The sequence below is a fragment of the Protopterus annectens genome, chromosome 7.part0 (genome assembly GCF_019279795.1).
Source record: "Protopterus annectens isolate FY-2018-M chromosome 7.part0, PAN1.0, whole genome shotgun sequence".
Classification (NCBI taxonomy): Eukaryota; Metazoa; Chordata; order Ceratodontiformes; family Protopteridae; genus Protopterus; species Protopterus annectens.
In genome coordinates this window covers 1,533,236,206-1,533,262,130 of record NC_056739.1, presented here as the reverse complement: position 1 = coordinate 1,533,262,130, position 25,925 = coordinate 1,533,236,206, and the positions used below count along the sequence as shown (strand labels likewise).

Below are 25,925 nucleotides of genomic sequence, written 5' to 3'. Positions count from 1 at the left end.
CTTATAGATGAAGGTAAAGCTTATTTTGGTGAATGTATATTTATTTACATATTTTTAGCCTACCCTTTTGGGGGTACCTGACATCTGGGGCAAGAAAAACTAACGAAAATGGCATTGGCTGCATCTTTTATACCCCTAGCGACCTGACGTCAGGGAAGAGGCGACAGCAACCAACGCAGGACCCAAGACTTTGGAATTTAGGCTGACTGAGGGCAACCTGCCAGCAGGATAAACCAAATGTAGTGACTGTAACAGTGAATAGACTCGAACATCTACATTTATGGTAAGTGTACACAACTGTACTTTTTATTGTTTACAGTTGGAACATTATTAGCAGTAATATAGCTGATAACCATGCTTTTTGAAAATTCTCTAATATTGTGAAATATTACCCATATGAAAAAGTAAAACTAAGTTTAAGCTGGAATAAGGTTGCAGTATCAATGTATGAAAAAGCAGTTTTTGCAGTGACATGACCAGTTAAGACATTTATTGTAATTGTTTACATATCAAAAGATCTGATGAATTAATCATGTGGAAGTGTTACTGTTGGATTTGTATTAAGTAAGGTATTAATTATGGATAAACATATTTTTGTAGCTGTAGAGCTGAATAATTATGATTTTTGAAACCATAACAAGCCACTTCCTGCCAGGGTAAGGACCCATTCCACTAGGGCTGTGGTTTCTTAAGGGGGTATCTGGAAGGGGGGACTTGAAGTATTCTAACAGCAACGACTTAGTCCCTGTGCATATTTTTATAAAGCACTACAGACTGGATTCCAGTTCGATATCCCTTGTACCAGGGTGGTGGTGTATATACCCTTATGTATATATTTACTCTTGTTTTACATTTCCTAGCATTTTTCCTTTCAGGATTGTCTCCTCCCTTCTTGCAGCAAAAGTGGTCTGAAGAATTTGATGCTCTTTACTGCCTTTTGTGTGGAGTTTTGCTTGAGCTCTTGGTGGCTGGAGTGCATGGAAGGCAGCCTAGGCTTTGAAGAGCTGTCTGGGTGGTCATGCCCTTGACAGAATATAGCCCAAGTAGCTTAGGCCCCTGCAATAGTGATCCATTTGAACATGTACTGTTATGGCAAGTTTACTTACAAAACTGGTTTCTTCCTCGTTGATTATTTGTAAACCTGTTATTTCTTCTTTCAACTCCTGTGCATATTGAATTACTTTACAAATACTGCACATATCTCTCTACATTTCTATTTACTTTCTCTTTGCTTTTTAACTTTAGTTTGCATTGCTTTAAAATATATATATTTCAAGTGTTATATTCCACTATAAGAGTCTGTACTGCACTTATTTGTCTGTACTGTATTTTGCCAGTTTGGCCCTGTTCATAGCTGAAAAAGGTTCTTGGGACAGTCACTTGCACTGTTATCCAAAATTAAATTGGAAAAAAAAAAAAGTCTCACGTCCTGCATATTGCATAGATCCCAGATAGTTATCACAAAGAATTAATGAGCACACTTATCTATTAGAAGCAATACTTTGAGCATTTGTTTAAACGTAGTGGACTTGATTATAAGAGTTGCTGTCCAGTATAAGTGACCACTTAACACTGAGAGCAGTTGCTTTGGAATCTGGTCCCTGGTGTAAGTCTGTTAATAGATAGGATGTACACCGAAGTAAGTCACTTGCACTGAGAGCAAGTTTTTTGGAATTAGGCAAACTTGCAGTGAGAGTAACTCCTTTTGGAATCTGGACCATTATAACATGCAGCAATTAGTGTTTTGATAACAGGTGAAGGAAGATTTCTGTGGGATGATATGGATACCGTTTTGGAGAATTGGGAATTTTATTGGCAGTTACTTTTTTTGCAGGTTTAAATTAACGCCTTAATATGAAATGTGTAGAACATGTAGAAAAAGCAAGTTTTATTGCATATTTACATAAATCATCAAGTTGATTGAGAGTGATTTGTTGAATTTGTACTCGTGACTTAAGTGTTCTTTTTACCTAAAGATGAAAAAGCTAGCAGCATATGTGGTGTGATGATTTGGGTGTGTAATGTATGTGTATATGTATACTTTTTGTAACTCCAGATACTTAACAGGGAGGACTTGAAAATTTTTCAAAACACCCCAGCCAGTAGTCAACCTGAGGAACTAAACACAGCCTGGCAGCAACACTGACTGCTGTACCACTGTGCCATTGTCTCTCAAAGTTATAGGCAGAAAGATAAGCCATCCTTTTGCCCTTAGAGATAGAAAATCGGGTAAAATTTGGGTAGTAATAGCTAGGCATGTAAGGGCTCTTGAGCCATTAACCTAGTAATTTCCTATGAATGGTTTAAACATTGTAGAATGTGGTGAAGTTCTGGGCATATGAAAATGTTAGATGACTTAGCCATGTCACAGAGGGATAAAGTGCTGACCGCACCCCAGATGACCAGTGTTAATCTAGCATCATCAGAGACTGAGGGACCTAGAGGAGGGAATGAAGGGATTATTGCCAACTTTCAAGGAGGATGGAGGAAGCTTGGCTTGCTATGTTGGTAAATGCCACATGCCCCTCCCTGCCTTGCGAGTGCTGGGCTGTTTAGTCTGGAGGTTGTCCACAAGCAGAAGTGCTGTTTTAACACAGCTAGGGCAAAGCTCACCAAGCACTGAGGAAGTTGGTGATAGCAGAGTTTTTGCAGTATTTGTAGACTAGCTTGCTGCCTAAAACCTGACTCGTCACTTGGAAATGAATGGGCTTGGAGGGCTGTCACCCTGAATGGGTCATTTGAGTGTAGGAAAGGGAGCAATTTGTGATGATGCTTACACACACAAAAATGGTTCTATTATGTTCAAATCATAACAGGGTGCAGTGTTAATCGTATGATGTAAATTTTTTTGCAATGACATGGCTGTACAATTATGAGTTTTATTATACCTGTTTGGATATTATAAGATATGATATAGTTAGGTGGCAAGCAGTCATAATAAATTGTTATTGTTTATACTGGACTGTGATGAAGTATTAACTGTCTAATGTTATGCAATTTTGTCACCGTATAATTTGGATGTTTCATGAAAGTATTTGCATTTGGAATTTGAATTATTATATGGTAAATCCTTCGTGATTAAGCAATTTAACTACGCAATACATCATGCGCTAATCTTTCAAAACTTCCTTTCAAAAACGTAGCTATTTTTCTTCATAGCTTTTGCAGATATTGGGCCTTGGAGTAATTAGGTTAAAAGTATGAAACTCTTCTCACAGTTTTTAATTCTGAAAAGGGTAAAACTGTCTGCTTCCACCTTATCCAGCTATACAACATAAGTAGGAGTGGGTATCAAGAAAAGACTTAGAACAGGTAAACACTAGTATTATACTATTATAACTTAACTTGGACATGATCAGAATAGAGGAATGCCAGTGGATGGTAGTCGAAATCTATGAAGAACAGTTGCACCAGTTGGTGCAAAAAAAAAAAAAAAGAGACGCCCTGTAAATTGTAAAAGTGGGAGGAGAAGAATAGTAACAGCCAATTCCAGTACTGTCCCTGTTCGAAGTTCTGTAAGTGCAAGATACTCTCTTAAGAGCTGGAGTTTATGATAGCAGTGTGAAACCATTTTAAGGTTTTGTGATGGGTGCTTCTGTTTGTAAAACTTGACAATGGGACTTTTGCATATGGCACAGTGTTTTAGTTCCTTTGTGGAATGAGCAGTATAATTCAAGCTCCTTTGCTGTCCATGAAGTACTGTTACTTGGGAGTCCATAGCAGTCTTCAGAGTGTTCACTAATGCTTTCTATCTCTCTCTGTCTGTAGTTAATTGTCTGGCTGAAGAGTTTCTGTGAAGAGATTTGGGATTTTTTATCTGCAGGCTGTTATTGGGAATAGAAGGGTACACTGCTTCATTTGGGTTTGTGATCAAAACAAACTTCCAAGGTTGTTACCTTTTCAAATCATCCCCTACTTGCACAGAGGCAGGGAGTGCCTCCAGCTTGTGATGTCAGATGAAGCACCATCAGGAAGGTTGGACTGAAGAAATACCACTGCAGCTGCTCTTCTGATGTTCTTAGTGTTTCACTGTTGCAGTCATCACATTTTGGTTATCTGCCTGCAGGTAGCCCTCAGCCTGCCTGAATACCAGAGTCTTGGATTCCTGCATCGGATGCTGTCTCTTCTTCCATGACGTCAGGTTGTCAGGGGTATAAAACATGCAGCTGACGCCATTACATCAGTCTTTCTTGCCATGCGGTGCCAGAAGCAGATGCTGTTCGCAAGTGCCGGTCGGCAGACTCTTGAAATTTTTGTTTTCGAGTTTCAGGACCAAGGTTTTCAAAAAAGCTAAGTACCCTGTTGGGGATCCTTTTTCTTGCTCTTAAGCGATGTCGGTAAAAGTTAACAATTGTATTACCTGTGGAAATCAAATACCTCAAAGACTTCCATTTGTATGGCATTCCTTGCCTAGGCCCAGACCATGACGTCCCTTGCTGTCGGTTTTGTGCCTTGTTCAACCCCCGAACTATAAGTCGTTGGTCTATATTTGCAGCAAATTATTTTGGTACTCTGTTTAACTAGTCCAAACACAAAACAGGTGTCCGTGGAACCCTTGCACGGCCAAACAGAAATTGTTCAAAAACGAAAAAAGCCAGCAAGTGTTGGCAAATGCCACATATAAAACTAATAGTTTATTCCCATAGGGAGGACAAATCCCCCTATGTCTCTGATGTTAACAAAACAATCACAAAAACATCAAAGCGGTTTCGGCTCCTCAGAGCCTTCTTCAGTGAAATACAAGCAATAAAAAGTCAAAGCAACAGTACAAATGCATATATATATTGAAGCCAAACATAAAGACCAATCAGAAAACTGCATTCAGAATTGGTCATTGAGGCCAGGTGAAAACAAGGCTCCAAGTTTTACAATCCATTTTCTCTCCTTGGAGCTGAGTAATTCATGCCAATATTGTTTGTCTTTGCATTTCCCCTTAATACAATCAATAATGACAAATTTGAAAGAAGCTGATGCATGTTTTAAACTATGTTTATATAGTGCATTGCTAATACGTTTATTTTTGATGTCACTCAAATGTTCACAAATTCTAAGGCGAAAAGCCCTAGAGGTCTGTCCAACATAAAAAGCAGAACAGTTGCAGGTCACCAAATAGATGACCCATTCAGTGTTACAATTGGCCCAAAATTTGATGTCAAAGACCTCTGAGGTATTTTTGCTGCTAAATTCCCTGGTATGTGAAACACGAGTACAAAAAGAACAATGTCCACAAGGAATACACCCAACAATGGGTTTGCCTATCCGGGACAACTGAGTAGAAGCAGAAGAATCAAAACCAACCTTCTTGTAATGACTAAATTTAGAGCCAATAGTCTGTCCCCTTCTAAATGAAAAAGAACATCTATCTGGAAGAAAAGAGTTCAATTTATGATCAGCCTTAAGCAAATTCCAATGTCTATGTATGATGTTGATAAAGCCCTGTGTATTACGTCCATAGGTAGTCACCAGATGCAAGGGCTGTGTGTTTAAATTTTTATTCTTGTCCCTGTATGATAATAAATCCTCTCTATTTGTGTTGGAAGCCCATCTTTTAGCTGCATACACAGTGCCTGGACGATAGCCCCTCTGGATGAATCTGTGGGTCAGATCATCACGGGCCTCAAAAAAAGACTGTTGGCTAGAACAAATTCTTCTGGCTCTAAGGAACTGAGATTTGGGTATGTTCTGGATGATATGTTGTGGGGGGAAGCTGGTAGCATGTAATACAGAATTAAATAACGGAAATTTCCTGAACATCCTAGTTGACAAAGTATTATCCTCATTTCTACTAATTTCAACATCCAGAAATACTATCCTAGATGTATGGCAGGTCAGCTTAAATTCGATACCCCATATGTTATTATTATTAAGATATTCAAGAAACTCCATAAGATAATGTTCATCAGCTTTCCACACCAACCAACAATCATCCAGATAACGACGCCAAATATCCATCTCACACATGTAGATGTTATGATTATGATCATAAATCGTAATTTCTTCTATATATGCCATAAAAAGATCTGCATATATGGGTGCAAAAGATGCACCCATAGCAGTACCTTTAGTTTGCCAATAACATTGATTTTGGAAGTAGAAAACATTGCTAGTCAAAACATGTTTCGTAAGACATACTAAGAATGTGTTGAATCCAGGTTGGTATAAACCTGATCTAGCCAACCAATAGTCCAATGCTTGTAAGCCTGCCCAGTGTGGAATGTTAGTGTAGAGAGAGGTGACATCCAAAGTACACAATAGCCATTGTGATTCAAGTTGGGTGTTATTGATAATGTCCAAAAATTGGGTGGTGTCTTGAATTCTAGCTCTAATAAATCCCAATAATGGTTTTAAATATTGGGTTAGATATTCAGACAACGGTTCGGTGAGAGACCCATGTCCAGAGACAATGGGTCGACCTGGAGGATTGCTAGCATGTTTATGGATCTTAGGTAACAAGTAAAGGTATTGTTTCTTGGGTGACAAAACCATTAATTGTTCTTTTGTGGATTGTGTAATGATGCCCTCCTCCACCGCCTCAGTCAAAAACTGACCAATTTGACGCTGGAAATGAGGTGAGGGATCCAAAGGCATCTGCCTATAGTATTCTTTGTCACCCAATTGCCTCATAGCCTCCTTGTCATAAGCAACCTTATCCAGTACCACCACCGCACCACCTTTATCAGCTTGAATAATAACCAGATCTTTATTGTTAACAAGCTCATCCAAACTATTTATTTAATCAATGGACAAATTGTTATGAGAAATGGGAAAATCCCTAAGATGACAATGTATGTCCTGCAGGACATTTTTTTGGAACACCCCTACTAAATGTGTCATGGGCGGGTTAAATGTGGATTTTTTAAACTTAAAATCATGAGATGTATCACAAGCATTATTGTCAAAAAACACTTTCAGATTCAATATTCGACAAAAATTTACCACATCCTGAGCCAAAGATTGTTCAGAAACAAAAAACTCGGGGACAAAATTGAGCCCTTTATTCAAAAGCTTAAGTTGTGCATTAGTTAATTCAACAGAAGAAATATTATGGACATTAAAATTAGAAATTAGTGTTGTCATTATTTTCAGAAGTGCCTCCAGACTCTGTTTCGATGTATCTTTTCTTATGCTTCTGCCCCCCTCGTCTGTATCTAAATTGGGAGGGTGTAATAAGTTGTCCCTTTTGGCCTTAGGTAACCCATCTCTAGAATATTCATCAGGTTCACCTTCTGTATTAGAGGAAGTATCCTCGCCAGAGGTACCACTAGAAAAAACAAAATTTTTCTTAAGAATAGATTTGCGCCTCTTTCTTTTAGGGGTAGATGACCTTTTGTTGTCCTCTCTAGGTAATCTAAAAGAAACATTTTTAGATGTATCAAAAGGTTTGCCCCTCTCGTAGTCACCTACATCCCTGAGAAATTTTTTAAGTTTCCTATCCTTTAAAATAGTTTCCATTTTGGAGAAATCAATAGTGAGTTTTTTAACTTGTGTCATGAAAGAGTCACAACTTTCGAACTTCTTTGCCTCCAAACAAACAGTTTCCAGATCTTTAACACCTTTCTCCACCTTACGTTCATAAAAATTAGCCAAAGCATCCACAAATTTAGAAGAGGCCAATTGTTGAATATGGCCCCAATCCTGAATCAGTTGATCATCAATATTAGAAACTAAAGGTTGTACCTTAACCCTGAGGCCCCGTGGAGTAATATGTTTCTGCTGATATGCTTTAAACAAACGTAGATGCCACACATTGGTCCTAACTATCTTCATACTTTTTCCCAATCTGGTAAAAAATACATCACATTGTGTGTCCAAATCAGACCCAGTAACCTCAGAGGTGGATGATGATCCATGTCTGTCAAGACCAAACACAGATAAATCATCCACATCAGATGATAAACCTTGTATAATGGGTGACAATGCCATATTTTGAACCACAAGACCAGATCCAACCAAACCAAATGAATTGTATAATTCAATAAAAAATATATCACGCAATGAAAAAAATCCTACCAATGACGCACTGATATGCAAACGAACACAGAAAATGGTGTGTCATATATTGTCAGGCCTGCACCATTAAGATATTGCCTTAGCAAAAATTCAATAGAACATCAAAATGATCCAAAATAAGACCATTATACACCTTGATACCCATAAATGAAAAATCTATAATAAAGCTTGGTACTGTGTATAAGTCTTATGGATGAATAATCAATTGTTTAACTATCCAGAAATGGCTTCGGTAACCATCAGACTACCGATATTCTGAAAAAACCTAAGGATAAAGACAGAGACAGACCACATAGGTCCAAAACTGCCGGCGATGCTTCCGTTAAGCTAGTCGCCAGTCTGCCAGTACTCGGTGAGGCACTTTCGCAGCCCGTGATACCTGCTACTTCAGATTCGCAGACCCCTACTGAAACCCATTCAGAGTCCGGTATGCCGCGAGATGTTTCTTCGACTATGGAACCTGTGGGTGTCTCTACCTTGGATGGGTCCAGAGCCGCTGTGCAGGCACCGGCTTCTGAGGGGTGTATTCAGGCCTACAGACTTGCATTTTAAACAGACGCCATCTTCTTCATCCTGGCCTAAAACTCGACCCACGCCTAGAAAATCAACGTCCAAACCGCATCCTCCAGCCCATATACCTAAAAAACAAATGCTTAGAATGGCTGAAGACCTTGTTACCTTAATTAGGGGAAGCCAGCCTTTCCCCTCTAAGAGACCTAGAACTGATTTTCCTTCTGATTCTTCTGATCAGGTATCTGATATTTCTGTTTCTTCTGATTACCAGGATTTGCCCCTTTCTACCTATGAGGATTCTGATGCAGAGGATTCCATTCCTTCTGCTACCCCTCCAGAAGATTTCTCTTTTGGGTAAAACCTTGCACACTCTTAGGGAGCATTTCCGCTGGGAAAGCCAGGATTACTCTGACTCCAAAAAGAGGCTTAGGGAATTTCTACTCCTTCCTCAACTTAGACCTTTAGTTATCCCTCCTGTTCTGGACATTGTAGATGATGCTTTCTTGGAATCTAGCATTTCTCCAGACACTTTACCTCCAGCTCCCAGAAAATCTGACGGGTATTTGAGTACCTGACTCTCTCAAGTTCCTCTTCAAGAATCCTACTGTGGATCCAGAGACGATTTCCCAAGGACCAAAGGGCATTAAGGCTACTGCTGCCAAAAATCCTACCCCTTCTGATAGCGATTCTAGAGCCTTGGACAGATGGGGTAAGAAGGTATATACTTCTGCTACTTTGGCCATTGAGTCTTTAAATTGCCAGTTTCATATGTTAAAGTATTAGCAGCATATTATGGGGCTCCTTAAACAGAAAATTATGTTGATTCCTGACTGTGCTGAACACGAAGAATTACAGGATTTAATTCATTTTGCGGACCAAGTTGGTAAACATACTTTGCAATGTGTTTTGACACTCGAAGCATCTTGCAGGGCTGCTGTCACTGGGTCTGTACTTAGAAGGCATGCATGGCTTAAGGAGCAAAACTTGCCTGATCATGTTAAAGCTAAATTACTGGATGCTCCCTTAAACCAAGACTGCCTGTTTGGCAACAAAGCAGAATTTGTTCTCGATAAGATGGAGGAAAAAGCTAAATCAATACAAACTGTTAAATGTTTATTGCAAGTAAAGCCTCCCAGATTTAGTAGGCATTGGCCTTCAGAGAATTGGTCCTTTCCAGCCTCTTCCAGCCTTTCTCAGTCCAAACCCAGGAACAGCAGACCACCTAGGTTACAGTCTCAGGCTACACACAGGCCTAAGCAGTGGGGGGCTCCCACTTCCAAAGCAGAGAGTAGTAAGACCTCACCCCTATGGAAAAATGACACAGTGACTTTACCTTAACCATTCCAAGCCTTGCTCAACTACTTGCTCCCTTAGGAGGAAAGCTCGCCCTGCATGCAAAAACCTGGGAACTCATTACCCAGGGCAAATGGGTTTTGAATATAGTTTCCCAAGGATACAGATTCCACTTCCACACCCTACCCAACCCCAAACGGTTGGCGAGACCTATCCCCAAATCATTGGGCAGAGGCTTAATAGCAGGTTCTCTCTCTTCTAAGTATCAGGGCTATTCAGCCTGTTACAGCAGAAGAAATGGGACAAGGTTTTTATTCAAGACTTTTCCTAGTACCCAGAAAAGACAGCTCCTGGCATCTTGTCCTGGACCTCTCTATTCTAAACACTTTTTTGGTAATCCCAAAGTTCAAGATGCTAACACTTCAACAGCTGCTTCCTGTGATAGGCAAAGATGCCTGGTTGGCAAACTTAGACATAAAGGAAGCTTACCTGTACATTCCACTAATGGAATCTTGCAGGAAATGTCTGTTTCAGGGCAGGCTCTATGCACTATCAGTTCTGTGCACTTCCCTTTGGATTATCTACTGCGACCAGGGTATTCACAAAGTGTCTAGCCCCAGCCATTGCATTTTGCAGGCAGAGAAATATTCAAATATACTCATACTTGGACAATTGTCTGATTCGGGCAGAAAGCCAGGAATTGCTATTAAAGCATCTGGCATTCATAAAGAAACTTCTAAACTCACTGGGGTACACCATAAACGAAAGGAAATCTCACCTAGCGCCCTGCCAACAAATTGTATTCCTGGGAGCAAGCTTGAACACAACTTCCCAGATGGCTTTCCTCACTCCAGAGAAACAAGTTTATTTAATAACCTACTTCAAACAACTGGCCACAAAGACCCAGCTATCTGCAAGGAAAATGCTGCAAGCCCTGGGCTTCATGGTCTCTTGCATTCTACTAATTCCATATTCAAGACTGCATATGAGGAAACTGCAATGGTATCTAAAAAGCTTATGGTGTCAACATTCTCCAGACTTGGAATCAATGATTCCTATCATTCCTTGTATAAAGACAGAATTCCTTTGATGGGCAAAGGCCTGCTACCACAGCAAAGGGCTCCCTTTCACTCTACCCCTGCCGCCCAAACCCTAACAACAGATGCATTAGACTATGCATGGGGGGACTCACTTGGCAGGGCAGTGCATTCAGGCCAAATGGAACCCAAGACAGATGTACCTGCATATCAACCAAAAAGAAATGTTATCTGTACAGAATTCCCTGACAGCCTTCAAGGACCACATTCTTCCAGGGCAATTATTGGTAAAGACAGACAACACCACAGTTATGTGGTACACAAGCAGGGGGGAACCCATTTTTACCCTGTCTGCAGACTAGCCATGGCTCTGTGGAACACAGCCTTGAGCTACCAAGTGCACCTACAAGCTCAATTCATGCCAGGCAAGCTAAATTCACTGGCAGACGACCTAAGCAGAAATCTCATGGACCCACACGAATGGAAACTTGGACCAAAAATATTCAACCTCTTAAGGAACAAATGGGGGACCCCAGAGATAGACCTGTTTGCCTCCCCTCAGAACTACCAGTTAGACAAATTCTGCACAAGGACTTCCCACAGTCAAGCTTGGAAAGTGGATGCCCTGTCCTTTACCTGGGAAAGCCTCTCAGATGATGCCTTTCCCCCCTCTTGCGCAGTATGACACTGCTAGAACCATGGCACTTGCCTCAGACCCCTTCCCTGCTGTCCCAGCAGACGGGCCAGATTCTGCACCCTCATCTTCAAACCCTGAACCTTGCAGTCTGGCCAATTCCTGGAGCTCTCCAATAGCATCCCTCAGTAAGCAGGTGCTAGATGTCATTCTGGAGGCAAGGAGGCCTAGTACTAGAAAATCCTATGTTGAAAATTGGAAACGATACTGTTCCTGGAGCCAGACTCAGGGGATGGGCACAACAGTGCCCAGTTTACCTCGTACTCTTCAGTACTTAACAGAAATGCTCCACAAGGGCCTATCTTTCTCATCTATTAAAATTCATGCCACTGCCATTTCAGCACATTATAATTCTGAACCACCCCTCTTCTCTCACCCCCTGCTAAAACAATTCCTCAGAGGGGCCAGCATTTTAAGACCCCCCCCCCCCTCAGGAGAGCCCCTACTCCAGCCTGGGACCTTAACTTTGTATTGGAAAAGCTCACTCTCCCTCCTTTTGAGCCAGATGCAACTGCAGAGTTGAAATTCCTTTCTTGGAAAACAGCCTTCCTTCTAGCCATCACTTCAGCAAGAAGAGTGTCTGAATTACAGGCCCTCATGGCAGTGGAGCCCTTCATTATCTTCCATGCAGACAGGGTTTCCCTTTTATGCCGAATGTGGTGTCTAGTGTGGCCCTTGATCAGTCCATTCATTTGTCTACCTTTTTCCCAAATCCACAAAACAAAGAACGAATACTGCACTCTTTGGACGTGCACAGACAACTTAGATTTTATTTGGACAGGGCTAAGCCTCTCAGAAAATCTGAACAGCTGCTAGTTGGCTTTGCTGCAAGGGCAGAGGGGAAGGCCATTTCAAAGCAAACCATTTCTAAGTGGATAGCCCATTGCATTCATTTCTGCTACAAGTACCGTGGAAAACCTACCCCACAGAGGGGATAAGATCACATTCCACCAGGGCTGCATCTACCCCTACAGCCTTTCTCAGAGGTGTCCCCACCAGGGACATCCTAGAAGCTGCTACCTGGACCTCTGTACATACCTTCACCAAGCATTACCACATGCCTATTTTTTCTAAATCCAGAGCTGGTTTTGCCACTGCAGTCTTGCAGGGCTTAATAGCTGGTCCTAATACTGTCTAATTTCTTCCTTCCATTCTTAGCTTTGGGAATCTCCCAAATGTGATGACTGCAACAGTGAAACATGAAGAAACACAGTACAGTTGTGTACACTTACCATAAATGTAGATAATGTTAAGTTGTCAATCTCGCCTTCATTCTTGCTTGATGGGTTCGGAGCCGATCCCTCGGCTCCGACTCTGCACTTGCTAAGCTCGAGAGTCACTTTTACCAGCTCGAGGCAGCCCCATATCCCATGATGCAAGGCGGTAAGTACCCAGATCTCGTTTGCCGCTTCGCTTATGAGGTCCTCCTTTTACCAGCTCCTGGTAAGTGATTTACTACTTTGCTATTCTAGCCCCTTTTAACTAAAAACCCTTTAATTATTAGTTTTTATTTAGTTTTAAACATTTTCTGACAGAAAATTCCTGTCTCTTCTTATTTTTTAGTCAAACTTTATCCATCCCATCCCCCTGTTAGGGTGTGTGTGTGTGTTTGTAGTTATACCTTTTGGTATATTTAATTTAAATTCTTTGACTGGTGTGTGTGTGTGCTTGTGTTACACCATGTCAAAAGAAAGGGTCTCAGGTTTAAGAAGTGTGACTCGTGCTGTCAGAAGATGTCTCTGACAGACGGTCACACTTCTTGCCTTTATTGCCTGGGGCCTCTTCACCTGCAGGACTCCTGTGCTATTTGTCATTCTTTCAGCCAGAGAGTCCTGCAGGAAAGAAGAAACAAATTAATACTCAGGGGCCTTCTTAAGCCGGAGGGCTCTCCGGCTAAGTCGGCTCCATCCAAGACTTCCAAGTCTTCCAAGGCCCAGGCTTCTGTGTCAAAGCCTGCGGCCTCGGCTCCGACTCGTTCTGAGTCGAGATCGCTCGCTGGAGCGATTCTGGCTTAACAAGCCTTCGCACCGATGGCTATCGGTGCCGATTCTGCATCGACCACTTCGGTGTCGGCTCCGATCGGCTCTGACCACCATGTGGCACAGGCATCGGTGTCTGCTCCGATCGGCTCCGACACTGTTACTTTTGTGGCTGTATCGGCTCCGGCTGGAGCCGATGCATCGAGGCTACCTGTCGGCTCCGATAAGTTGTCGGCTCCGACAGGTTCAATAGTTTCATCGGTTCCGATGGCTCCTTCGAGGAAGAGGTCGAGGTCTCCTTCCTTGGAGCCGATACTTTCGGCTCCGGCTTCACCTCTCCTCTCTGAACGGAGCCATCGGAGCCGATCTTCAAAGTCATCCAGGCTTTCTGACCATGACTTAGAGAGAGTGGTCAGTAGATTACTTAAGTCACAGGCACTGGCCCAAATGTTACATAGTCCGTCTCAACAGACGACTATTGGTCCACACTCCGTTGCAGTTCCTCCTTCAACTCTACCCCAGAGCTTGGAGTTGGAGTCTTAGGGAATGGTTACTGCTACGGCTGGAGGACAGATACCCCCTTCTGTTCCTTCAGCCTCTACTCTTATCTCCTCTTCGAGACCTTCCTTAGAGGGATTCGGTGGCCGGGCTTCCATGGTTTCCTCCGAGGGGGTGAGTGGCATCGGACCCTTGTCCGAGCCCGCTCTTCCCCTTGGAGCCTCGGCCTTGGTGAGCTCGGCTCCGACATCTGCCTCGGAGACTTCCCTTTCGGTGGTCCCTGGAGTTCCTAGCTCTTCGGAACGGGTTCTCTCGGACCTGCCTGGGAGGGGAGCATTCGAGGTGATGAAGAGTGTGCTGGCCACTGGTATCAGTCAGCAGTCTGTTCCCTTAGCTCCTCCCTCTATAGTGCCTGTTGACATCTCTGCCACTTCTCTTGCTACAGGACCCAGAGATCCTCCACCTCAGGTTTCCCCATTGGGAATTTCCCCTCTTCCGAGGATTCACCTGAAGTTGCGGGAGAGCCTGCGAGGAAGAGGACTTGTAAGAGGAAACATGTAGACTCCCGAGTCTATCACTTCAGATACTGACTTTGATGAGTCAGAGGGATCCCCAAGATCCCCTCTGAGGATGTCTCCTTCTCAGACATCCTAGAACTCCTTAGACAGAGGGAAACTGGCCCACCAACAATCCCTCTGAGGATGAGTCAGTATACCTAGAGGCGTTTGGATCTCGGCCCTCCACCTCCTGGGTGTCTCCGCCTTCGACCCCTTATGCAGGTTATTGCCCGAAGGCGTGGGCAGCTCCTGACTCTGTAGAGCCAGTCCCTAGGAGGCCTTCAAAATTCATCACTGCCCGTGTGATAAGCAATTCCTCACTAAGGGTGTCCCGCTGATGCCATGGTGGTGGCTGCTGCCACCAAAAGGAACTTGCAGATCCTTCCGTGGCCCATCCTCCTAAAAAGGACTCTAGGACCATGGATAGGTACGGTAAGCGGATGTTTTCCTCAGCGACCTTTGCTATGCTCGCTGAATTACCTATGTCACTTCACCAGACTCCAAAGGGATATCCTTATGGAGCTAGGTGATGTTGTTCAGGATCCTACGGCTGCAGGAGCTCAGGAAAAATTGCTTCGCAGCTAGGAACCCTTAATTCCATTGCAAACTCCTCCATGCGGTTAATATCATATGCTGCTGATGGAGTAGTAGGGCCGCAGGTACAGGTGTGGCTCTTAGACGCCAAGCCTGGATGCGGCTATGTGACTTTGCAGATCCCTTTAAGGCGTCCTTCACAAATTCTCCCTTTGATGGGTCAGCTTTGTTTGGCCCTCAAGTGAAGGAAACTTTGACCAGGTGCGAGCAGGACGGCAAGACTCTTTCTGCCGTAGGAGTCCGTTTTCCACCCCTTCTAGACCTTACCCCAAAGGACAGAAAGGTGGCAAAATGTGGTTCCAAATCCCAAGGAGTCACGCCGATTCACGTGGTCAGTTTACCCCTAGAGGCAGAGGGGTAACAACAACAGACGCGCTCTAGAGGCAGAGGGGTCCAAAACCAGGGAAACAGAGAGCCTCTCTGACAAGCCCTTTCAGCATCCCTGAGATGTTGCCCGACTGTCCCTCCTTGGAGGCAGTCGGGAAGATTATCACTGTACCCAGAAGCCTGGCATTCCCTCACTCAAGACAGATGGGTACAGTCGATCGTATCCAAGGGTTACATAATTCCTTTCGAGGAAAGTCCTTTCCCTCAAATTCCCTTCCAGATGTACCACCGGTCTAAGGAAATTGCAGAGTTAGAAGTCTCAAAACTACTGCAAAAGAGCCATTCAGCCAGTTACAACAGACCATTCAGAGCCGGAATCTACTCAAGGTTCTTTTGGTCCCCAAAAGACGGGAGACTGGAGACCAATATTGGATCTCAGCAGACTCAACAAGTCTGTGAGGAAGACAAGATTCGAATGGTCACTCTTCAGTCAATTCTGCCCTTCTTACAGAAGGACAACTGGATGTGCTCAATAGATCTTCAGGATGCGTACTATCACATCAAAATTCACAGACGCTCCAGGAGATTTCTCCGCTTCGGCTGGGGTCCAGTCATTTCCAGTTCAGAGCCCTGCCCTTTGGTCTCACTACAGCCCCCAGAGTGTTTACCAAATGTATGGCAGTGGTCACGGCTCACCTGAGACGTCAAGGATTCCAGGTGTTTCCGTATCTCGACGACTGGCTCCTTTCAGCCACCACCAGGCATCAGCTTATTCAAGCCAGGGATTACACAATAAATCTTTGTTCTCATTTGGGCATCTCGATCAACTTAGAAAAGTCATCCTTATCGCCCTGCCAGTCTATTACTTTCATAGGCGCAAACTTAAACACTGTTCGGATGTCAGCTACCCTTACAGATCAAAGAGTTTCAGACATTCAGAGTCATGTCAGGATCATTCTGGCCAACAAGAAAGTACAGGCCAGAATGGTTCTAAAGGTATTAGGCCTCATGGCTGCGGCCATTACTCTTCTTCCCCTGGCTCGATTCTACATGTGCCTTCTTCAGTGGATGCTGTTCACACAATGGTCGTACCAACAGCTTCCAATGCGTCACCAGATTCTGGTGACACAGACTTGCAAAGATCATCTTGCTTGGTGGATCATATCTCCTCAGGTTCACCAAGGCAGACACTTTGTACCCCCATCCCCGATAGCCACTGTCACCACGGATGCCTCCCTGATCGGGTGGGGGGGTCATTATCAGGGCAGGATGGTTCATGGGACGTGGCAGCCGTTCGAGTACCATCTGCACATAAATGTCCTGGAGATGAGAGCAGTGCTTTTAACGTTGCAAGCCCTCAACGACTTTCTTCCCGTAGGGACAATTGCAGTCCACACAGACAACATGTCTGTAGTTTGGTATATCAACAAACAGGGCGGAACCAAGTCCTACCCCTTGTGTCGAGAAGCGCTCAGACTATGGCAATGCGCGATCTCCTCTCATCGGTTTCTGGTAGCAACGCATATCCCTGGGAAAACCAACATTGTAGCGGACAGATTGAGCAGAGCTATTCTCATGCCTCACGAGTGGTCTCTCAAGCAATCGATAGCGGAAGAGATATTTCTGGAATGGGGTCGTCCATGTTGCGATCTTTTTGCTACTCCCCAAAACAGCAAATGCCCAGACTTCTTCTGTCTCTTCCCTCTACCAGGCCATCCAGCCAGAGACGCTCTGACCCAGGATTGGCCCCAGGGACTTCTTTATGCCTTCCTCCATTTCCTCTGATCCCTCAAGTTATCCAGAAAGCTACCGTTTGAGAGCCAAATTGATTCTCATTGCCCCTTACTGGCCTCGACAAGTTTGGTTCCGTTCCTCCATCGTCACCTTTTGGTGCAGCCGTGGCATCTGGACCCAGTGCCAGATCTTCTGATTCACCAATCCAGTCAGCTGCACCGGACTATCCCTTCTCTCAACCTCACAGCATGGTTGCTCCACTTCCTTCCTTAGCCAGGCTTCCTTTCATCTCTAACCCAGTTAGAGACATCATAGTAGCTTCTTTAAAATCCTCTACCAGGAGGATTTATACAAGCAAATGGAAACGTTTCTCTTATTGGGCTAAGGCCAAGAATATTGATCCTTTCACTGCCCCTGTTCAGGCAGTCCTGGACTTCTTAGCAGAGATTTTTCATGCAGGCTCCTCTTCTTCCACAGTCACAGTTCAATTGGCTGCTATCTCCAACTTTCATGTCGGGGTCGCAGATCATAATATTATGTCCCATAGGCTCTGCAGGGCCTTCTTGAAAGGAATTTTCCTACTAAAGCCTCCAATCAGGAATCCTCCTCCTCAGTGGGATCTAAATTTAGTGCTGACATCCTTGATTCTTCCGCCCCTTCGAGCCAGCTGTTTCTTGTTCCCTGAAATTTCTTTCTTGGAAAACTTTATTCCTAGTGGCTATTACATCGCCAGGAGGGTGTCTGAACTTCATGCTCTATCGGTTCGACCCCTATTTGGTTTTTCACAAAGACAGAGTATCTTTGAGAACTAATCCGACCTTTTTGCCTAAGGTCGCTTCAAAGACCAATTTGAATCAATCCATTGATCTCCTGTATTTTTCCCAAACTATTCAGACAGAGCCGAACAAAACTACATTATCTTGATGTCCACCGTCAACTCAGATATTATTTGGACAGAACAAAAAATTTAGAAAATCTGATCAACTTTTTGTTTCCTATGCGGATAATAAGAAAGGCCTTCCTGTTTCTAAAGTGACCTTGTCCAGATGGCTTTCTTCGGTCATCTCTGAAATTTATCTGCTCAGGGGAAAACAGCTGTGCTCAAAACCTAAAGCACATTCAACTAGGAGCTTAGCTACTTCTACAGCCTTTCAAGCTAGACTTCCTTTAGACACTATTTGTGCAGCGCCACTTGGGCCACTCCTCACACTTTTGTTTCCCATTACAAATTGGACTTGGCCTCCAGGGACAGAGCCAGTTTTGGCTCTACAGTCCTCAAGAGTCTGTTCCATTGAGCCACCCAGGATAGAGGTGCTAGGACGCTGTCCCATCAAGAAGAATGAAGGCGAGATTGACAACTTAACATTAAGAAGTTATGTACCTACCATAACGTTCCATGTTAGTTGTCTTCTCTCGCCTTCTTTCATGCGACCCTCCCTCCTTCCCCCAGGCCTGGACAGACCTTGTTATAAGAAATTATTATGCTGAAGACCATTCAGACCTGGTCCTTCTTCCATCCTGCAAGTTTTCTTTCTTCCTTTTGGAAGTGTTTTATGCTTGGTGCTATTGCCCTTTGTCATCAAACGAGATCTGGGTACTTACCGCCTTGCATCATGGGATATGGGGCTGCCTCGAGCTGGTAAAAGTGACTCTCGAGCTTAGCAGTGCGAGTCGAGCCGAGGGATCGGCTCCGAACCCATCAAGCAAGAAAGAAGGCGAGAGAAGACAACTAACATGGAACGTTATGGTAGGTACATAACTTCTTATTCGAGTGTGTTCACAGTTGCAGTCCTAGTTACCTTCCCTCCAGCCCTCTGACTTCTATTGGCTATTACCTCTATTCTTGCTTTCTATGCTTAAAGCTTTTTTGTGTATTTTCTTTTTTGTTAGAGGTGTAACCTTGTATATATAATTGCTTCCCATTGTGGGGGCACCTGACATCTGGGGCAAGAAAAACTGATGTAATGGCATTGGCTGCATGCTTTATACCCCTGACTACCTGACCTTATGGAAGATGAGACAGCAACTGACGCAGGACCCAAGACTTTGTTAATTAGGCCCGACTGAGGGCTACTGCAAGCAGATAACCTAAATGTGATGACTGCAACAGTGAATACACTCAAACATCTACATTTATGCTAAGTGTACACAACTGTACTTTGTGTACACTTACCATAAATGTAGATGTTCGAGTGTATTCACTGTTGCCATCCTAGATGTTCATCGTGCATACAGCTGCAGTCATAACCGATGGGGTTATCCTGCCGTCAGGCGGGGTCCTCGGTCGGCCGAATTCCAAAGTCTAGGTCCGGCATCGGTTGTCGTCGCTTCCTCCCTGACGTCAGTGCGGCAGGGGTATAAAAGAGGCAGCCGACGCCATTTTCTTCAGTCTTTCTTGCAGCGCGGTGCCCGAAGCAGAAGCAGTTCACAACTGCTGGTCGGCCAGCTCCTGAGATTTATGAAAGTATTTCAGCTGAAGTCTTCTTGAAAGCTAAGTACCCCGTTGGGGAAACTTTTCTTGCCTCAGACCAATGTCAGACAAAGTTAATAATTGTATTTCATGTGGGAAGCAAATACCGCATAAGGATTTCCACTCTTACTGTATACCTTGCTTAGGCCCAGACCACGACATCTCGGCCTGCCGTTTTTGTGCTAGATTTAACAAACGCACTATTAAGCGTCGGGCGGAGTTCGCCCTTCACTTTTTTGGCAAAAAATGTAATTATATTATGTCGTCGGATACTCCGACTCCAGTTTTGAGCAAAAAACGCAAAGATAAGGACCGACATATGAGGTCCGCACCATCTACTGATACCACGCTAAGGCCGACTACTCCTGCCTAGGCCTACGCAGCCCCTGAGTACTGATGACAATGCATTACCGGTGTCTTCAGTACCCGAGGTCGCAGGCTCCTCGGCCCCCATTCCTACTACAGATACCGACGCCACTCCTGGCGGGGAAACTCAGAATGGAAACGATTTTGTGTCTGGAATCAAAAGAAGGGACAGAATCCTTGGGTAATAAATATTCCTCAAATCTTACAGTACCTAGCTGAGATATTAAACAATGGACTTTCCTTCTCCTCCATCAAGATCCACGCTTCAGCCATTTCTGCACAATACAACACAGATCCTCCTTTATTCTGTCATCCTCTCTTAAGGCAGTTCCTCAGAGGGGCAAAGAATATAAAACCCCCAAGGAAACTACCAGTCCCTGCTTGGGACCTTAACTTCGTATTGGAAAAGCTGACCCTTCCTCCTTTCGAGCCAGCTTCTACATCAGAGTTACAGTACTTGTCATGGAAAACAGCCTTTCTTCTGGCTATCACCTCAGCTCGCAGGGTTTCGGAGCTACAGGCCCTCATGGCTGTGCAACCATTCATCATTTTCCATCAGGGCAGAGTTTCCTTACGAACCAACCCTACCTTTATGCCAAAGGTAGTATCCAGTGTAGCTTTGAATCAGACTATCCACTTACCTACCTTTTATCCTAATCCACAAAACAAAGGGGAAAGACTACTACATTCCTTGGACATTCACAGACAACTTCGTTATTATTTGGACAGGACAAAGCCATTCAGGAAATCTGAACAACTCTTTGTGTCCTATGCTGCAGGTGCTCAAGGAAAGGTTATTTCCAAATAGACAATTTCAAAATGGATAGCCCACTGCATACGCTTTTGTTACTCATTTCATGGAAAAACTGTGCCTGCATGCATTAGATCCCACTCCACCAGAGCCACAGCTACCTCTGCAGCCTTCCTCAGGGGGGTCCCTACCAAGGATATTTTGGAAGCAGCCACCTGGAGTTCAGTGCACACTTTCTCCAAGCACTATCACCTCCCACTATACTCTAAATCTAGAGCGGGCTTTGCCACAGCAGTCCTGCAGGGCATCCTAGCCCCTCCTAGTTCCAGTTAGTGCCTGCCACCCTTACTTAGCTTTGGGATTCTACCCATCTGTTATGACTGCAGCTGTATGCACGATGAACATAGTACAGTTTTGTACCTACCATAAATGTAGATGTTCGAGTGCTCATACAGCTGCAGTCCAGGTTTCCCTCCCTCCAACCCCTCTTAGGAGAGGCCTTATGACAAACCCTTTTCATATAACCTTTTGGGGTACTCTTTTATGGTGTATTTGCTTGCAACTACTGTTTTTTGATTTATCAACATTGCATTTTTGCATAACATTATGATCATCGTGCATACAGCTGCAGTCATAACAGATGGGTTCTCCTGCCGTCAGGCGGGTCCTCGGTCGGCCGAATTCCAAAGTCTAGGTCCGGCGTCGGTTGTCGTCACTTTCTTTCCTGACGTCAGTGCGACAGCGGTATATAAGACACAGCCGACGCCATTTTCTTCATTCTTTTTTTGCCACGCGGTGCCCGAAGCAGAAGCAGTTCGCAAGTGCCGGTCAGCCAGCTCCTGAAATTACGAAAATTTGGAAACCGAAGTCTTCTTTAAAGCTAAGTACCCCGTTGGGGAAACTTTTCTTGCCTCAGACCGATGTCAGACAAAGTTAACAATTGTATTTCTTGTGGGAAGCAAATACCGCATAAGGATTTCCATTCCCTCTGTATACCTTGTTTAGGCCCAGACCACGACGTCTCGGGCTGTCGCTTTTGTGCTACTTTCAATAAACGCACTATTAAGCATCGGGCGGAGTTCACCCAGCACTTTTTTGGTAAAGCTTTTGATTATAAAATGTCGTCGGACACTCCGACAACCGCTTTGTCCAAAAAACGCAAGGACAAAGACCGACACGCGAGGTCCGCGGCCTCCACCGACACCACACCAAAACCGGCTACACGTGGTCTGGTTCTCAGCGAGGCACCTACGCAGCCCCTGACTACTGACGACACTTCTCTGGCGGTGTCTTCTGTAACCGAGACCGCAGGTACCTCGGCCCATACCCTGACTACAGCTACCGAAGCCACTGTGAGTGTTGAGCCTCTTAATGTGGACAGGTCCACTTCCACCCATGGTGTCTTCAGACCCTCATCTTCCTTTTCCATAAAGGCCTTTACTAAGTCCAAATCAGCCATGCATCCCAAGAGGCCTGTTGCACAGGGCCCATCTCCAGGTCCCATGCCTAAAAAGCAGATGCTCAAAATGGCTGAGGATTTAATTACTCTTATCAGGGGTTCCCAACCCCTCCGGACAAGAGACCCAGAGTGGAGGAAGATTCTCCCTCTTCTGACCAGGGCTCCATTATTTCAGAACATTCTGATGAAGAGGAGCACTCGTACTCTCCTTTGAAGATTCTGATGCAGAGCAGTCCATTCCTTCTGTATCTCCCCAGAGGATTTTTCTTTCGGAAACCTTGCATACCTTGAGGGGGAACACTTCCATTGGGAAGGCCAAGATTTTTCAGATTCCAAGAAAAGACTTAGGGAATTTCTTTTGCTACCTCAGCACAGACCTCTGGCGATACCTCCTGTCCTGGACATACTCGATGATGTTTACTCGGAGGCTTGCCTTAATCCGGATTCCCTGCCTCCTGCCCCAGTCAAGCCTGATAGGTACTACAGAGTTCCTAACTCACACCAATTTCTTTACAAAAGCCATAATGCTGACCCTGAAACCATTTCTCAAGGCCCCAAGGGAATGAAGGCCTCTACTGCTAAGAATCCATTACCTTCCGAAAGAGAGTCTAGATCCTTAGAAAGGTGGGGAAAAAAGGTATATACCTCGGCCACCCTAGCCATGTGGGCCTTAAATTGTCAGTTCCATATGCTTAAATATCAGCAGTTTCTGTTATCACAATTAAGGAATAAAATGTCACAACCTGAACAACCAGATTTGAAGGAGTTGCAAGATATGATGCATAGTGCAGAACAAGTGGGTAAACACACATTACAATGTGGCTATGATGCTCTAGAGGCCTCAAGTAGAGCTGCTGTTACAGGATCAGTCATTTGTAGACATGCCTGGCTTAGGGAACAAACCTTGCCTGATCATGTTAAAGCTAAACTACTAGATGCTCCTTTACAAAATGATGTATTATTTGGTACTAATGCTGAGGAGATACTACGGAAAATGGAAGAAAAAGCTAAATCTATGCAAACTGTCAAAGCCTTTCTACAGGTACAACCACCACGTTTTAGCAGAAATTGGCCTTCAAAAAACTGGTCCTTTCCAGCCACGGACAAGCCCCAAAGAGGTAGATACAGGCACACAAGGGGCAGAGGACAATCTCAAGGATCATATAGAGGCAGACAATGGCAAACTCCAGCACAATGAGGTGGTGAAGACAGTGCACAACAATACAGGAAACAAACCCAATGACTTTCCCCTTTGCATGCCAAGCAAGTCTCAGCTGGCAGCACCCTTGGGAGGAAAACTGACATTATTTTCAAAAAATTGGCATATTATCACAACAGACAAATGGATCCCTGGACATTATAAACAGAGGCTACAGATTTCATTTTCACACACTTCCAAAAATGAGAGGCATGCCGAACCTGCCACACAATCAAAGGGCAGAGGCTCAAATACAAATTTCAAAGCTCATGGACATGAAAGCTATTCAAGAGGTACCTACTCACCAACAAGGTCAAGGTTTTTATTCCAGACTATTCCTGGTACCAAGGAAGGGAACCGATTGGAGACCCATTTTGGACTTATCCATCCTAAACACATTTCTACTCGTACCAAAATTCAAGATGCTCACCTTACACCAGCTTCTTCCCATGCTGGGCAAGGAGTCTTGGCTGGTAACATTGGAACTCAAGGAGGCATATCTGCATGTCCCAATCAGACAAAACTGCAGAAGATACCTCCGATTTCTTGCAGGTTCAATCCTCTATCAATTCTCTGCATTGCCCTTTGGCTTATCTACTGCGCCCAGAGTATTCACGAAATGCCTGGCATCAGTAATTGCCTACTGCAGACTTCAATGGATACAAATTTACCCTTATTTGGACGATTGCCTGATCCAAGCAGACAGCAAACACATACTTCTGGAACATCTGGCTTATGTAACACGGTTATTGAATTCTCTGGGATACACAGTCAACAAAGAGAAATCCAGGCTAACACCATCTCAGAAAATAATTTTCCTGGGTGCCAACTTGGACACAAACACCCAGATGGGCCTATCTTACGCCAGAAAAACAGGGGCAACTAACTCAGTACTTCAAAATACTAGCAAATTGTACCAGGCTAACTGCATGGAAAATCCTGCAGGCTCTGGGCTTCATGGCATCTTGCATTCTTCTAATCTCATGTGCAAAGTTGCATATGAGGAAACTTCAATGGTACCTAAAAAAACTATGGTCTCAACACAGCCACAGTTTGGAAACAATAATACCACTAATCCCATGTTTGCAAAAGGAATTTCTATGGTGGGCCCAAGCATGCCAAACAAACACAGGTCTACCATTCTGCAAGCCTCAAGCAAATCAAGTCATCACAACAGACGCTTCAGAGTACGCCTGGGGGGCACACATGACAGACAGGTGCATTCAGGGCAAATGGTCCCAAAAGGAAAAGCACCTTCACATCAATCAAAAGGAAATGCTAGCAGTGATAAATGCAATTACAGCTTTCAAGGACCTCCTGCATCCAGGGCAATTATTGATAAGAACAGACAACACCACAGTAATGTGGTACATAAACAAGGAGGAACACATTCATACCCCCTGTGCAGGTTGGCCATGTCACTTTCGAACTTGGCTCTGGAATGGCAAATCGAACTTCAAGCACAGTACCTGCCAGGTTTGGAAAACACGCTGGCAGACAATCTAAGCAGAAATATGACAGACCCGCACGAATGGAAGTTGCATCCTCAAGTGTTTACAAAGATAATCCAAGCGTGGGGAAGGCCAGACATAGAACTCTTTGCCTCCCACAGGAATCATCAGTTGACAAAATTCTGCTCAAGGACATTCCATTCAAAGGCCTGGAGAGTGGATGCCCTTTCTTTCAGTTGGGCAGCACGGACAGTTTACGCCTTCCCACCTTTGCCTCTTCTGCCCAAGGTGCTCTTGAAAGCAAGAGCAGACAGACCGAAGATGATACTGATCGCTCCAGACTGGCCAAGACAACACTGGTACCCACTCCTGAGGAGCCTAACACATTCTCCTCCCTGGACCCTACCTCTAATGCCTCTTCTACTGACTCAGCACAGCTACAAAACTCTTCACAGTCAGCTGAAAACACTCAATCTGGCTGCATGGAAAATTCCTTAACACCACAACAGACCCTACTCTCCAAGGAGGTGCAGGATGTCATTTTGGAGGCCAGAAGGCCATCTACTAGAAAGGCTTACTCCACAAAATGGAAACGGTTTTGCATTTGGAATGAGAAAAAAGGCCAGGATCCTAGAAAACTGAATTAACCTCAGATATTACAGTATCTAGCTGAGCTGTTGAACAGTGGACTTTCATTTTCCTCCATCAAAATCCTTGCCTCAGCCATTTCTGCTGAATACAACACTGATCCACCATTATTCTCCCACCCACTCTTAAGACAGTTCCTCAGAGGGGCTAAGAATATAAGACCTCCAAGGAAACAACCAATACCAGCCTGGGATCTTAATTACATTCTAGAAAAATTAACATTGCGTCCCTTTGAACCAGCTGCCTCAACAGATTTGCAATATTTGTCCTGGAAAACAGCTTTCCTTCTGGCCATTACCTCAGCTCGTAGGATTTCGGAACTACAAGCCCTCATGGCTGTGCAGCC

The 25,925-nt window shown here is 44.2% G+C and overlaps 1 protein-coding gene across 1 annotated transcript in view; it reads left to right on the top strand.

Annotated features, from left to right (window-relative positions):
• RAF1 (Raf-1 proto-oncogene, serine/threonine kinase) overlaps positions 1-25,925 on the top strand; it is a 2,753,658-nt gene that overhangs the window by 829,461 nt on the left and 1,898,272 nt on the right. Inside the window, exon 7 of the mRNA XM_044078072.1 lies at positions 20,778-20,785. Coding sequence (XP_043934007.1) covers positions 20,778-20,785 — 8 coding nt within the window. The remainder of the gene's footprint in view (positions 1-20,777; positions 20,786-25,925) is intronic.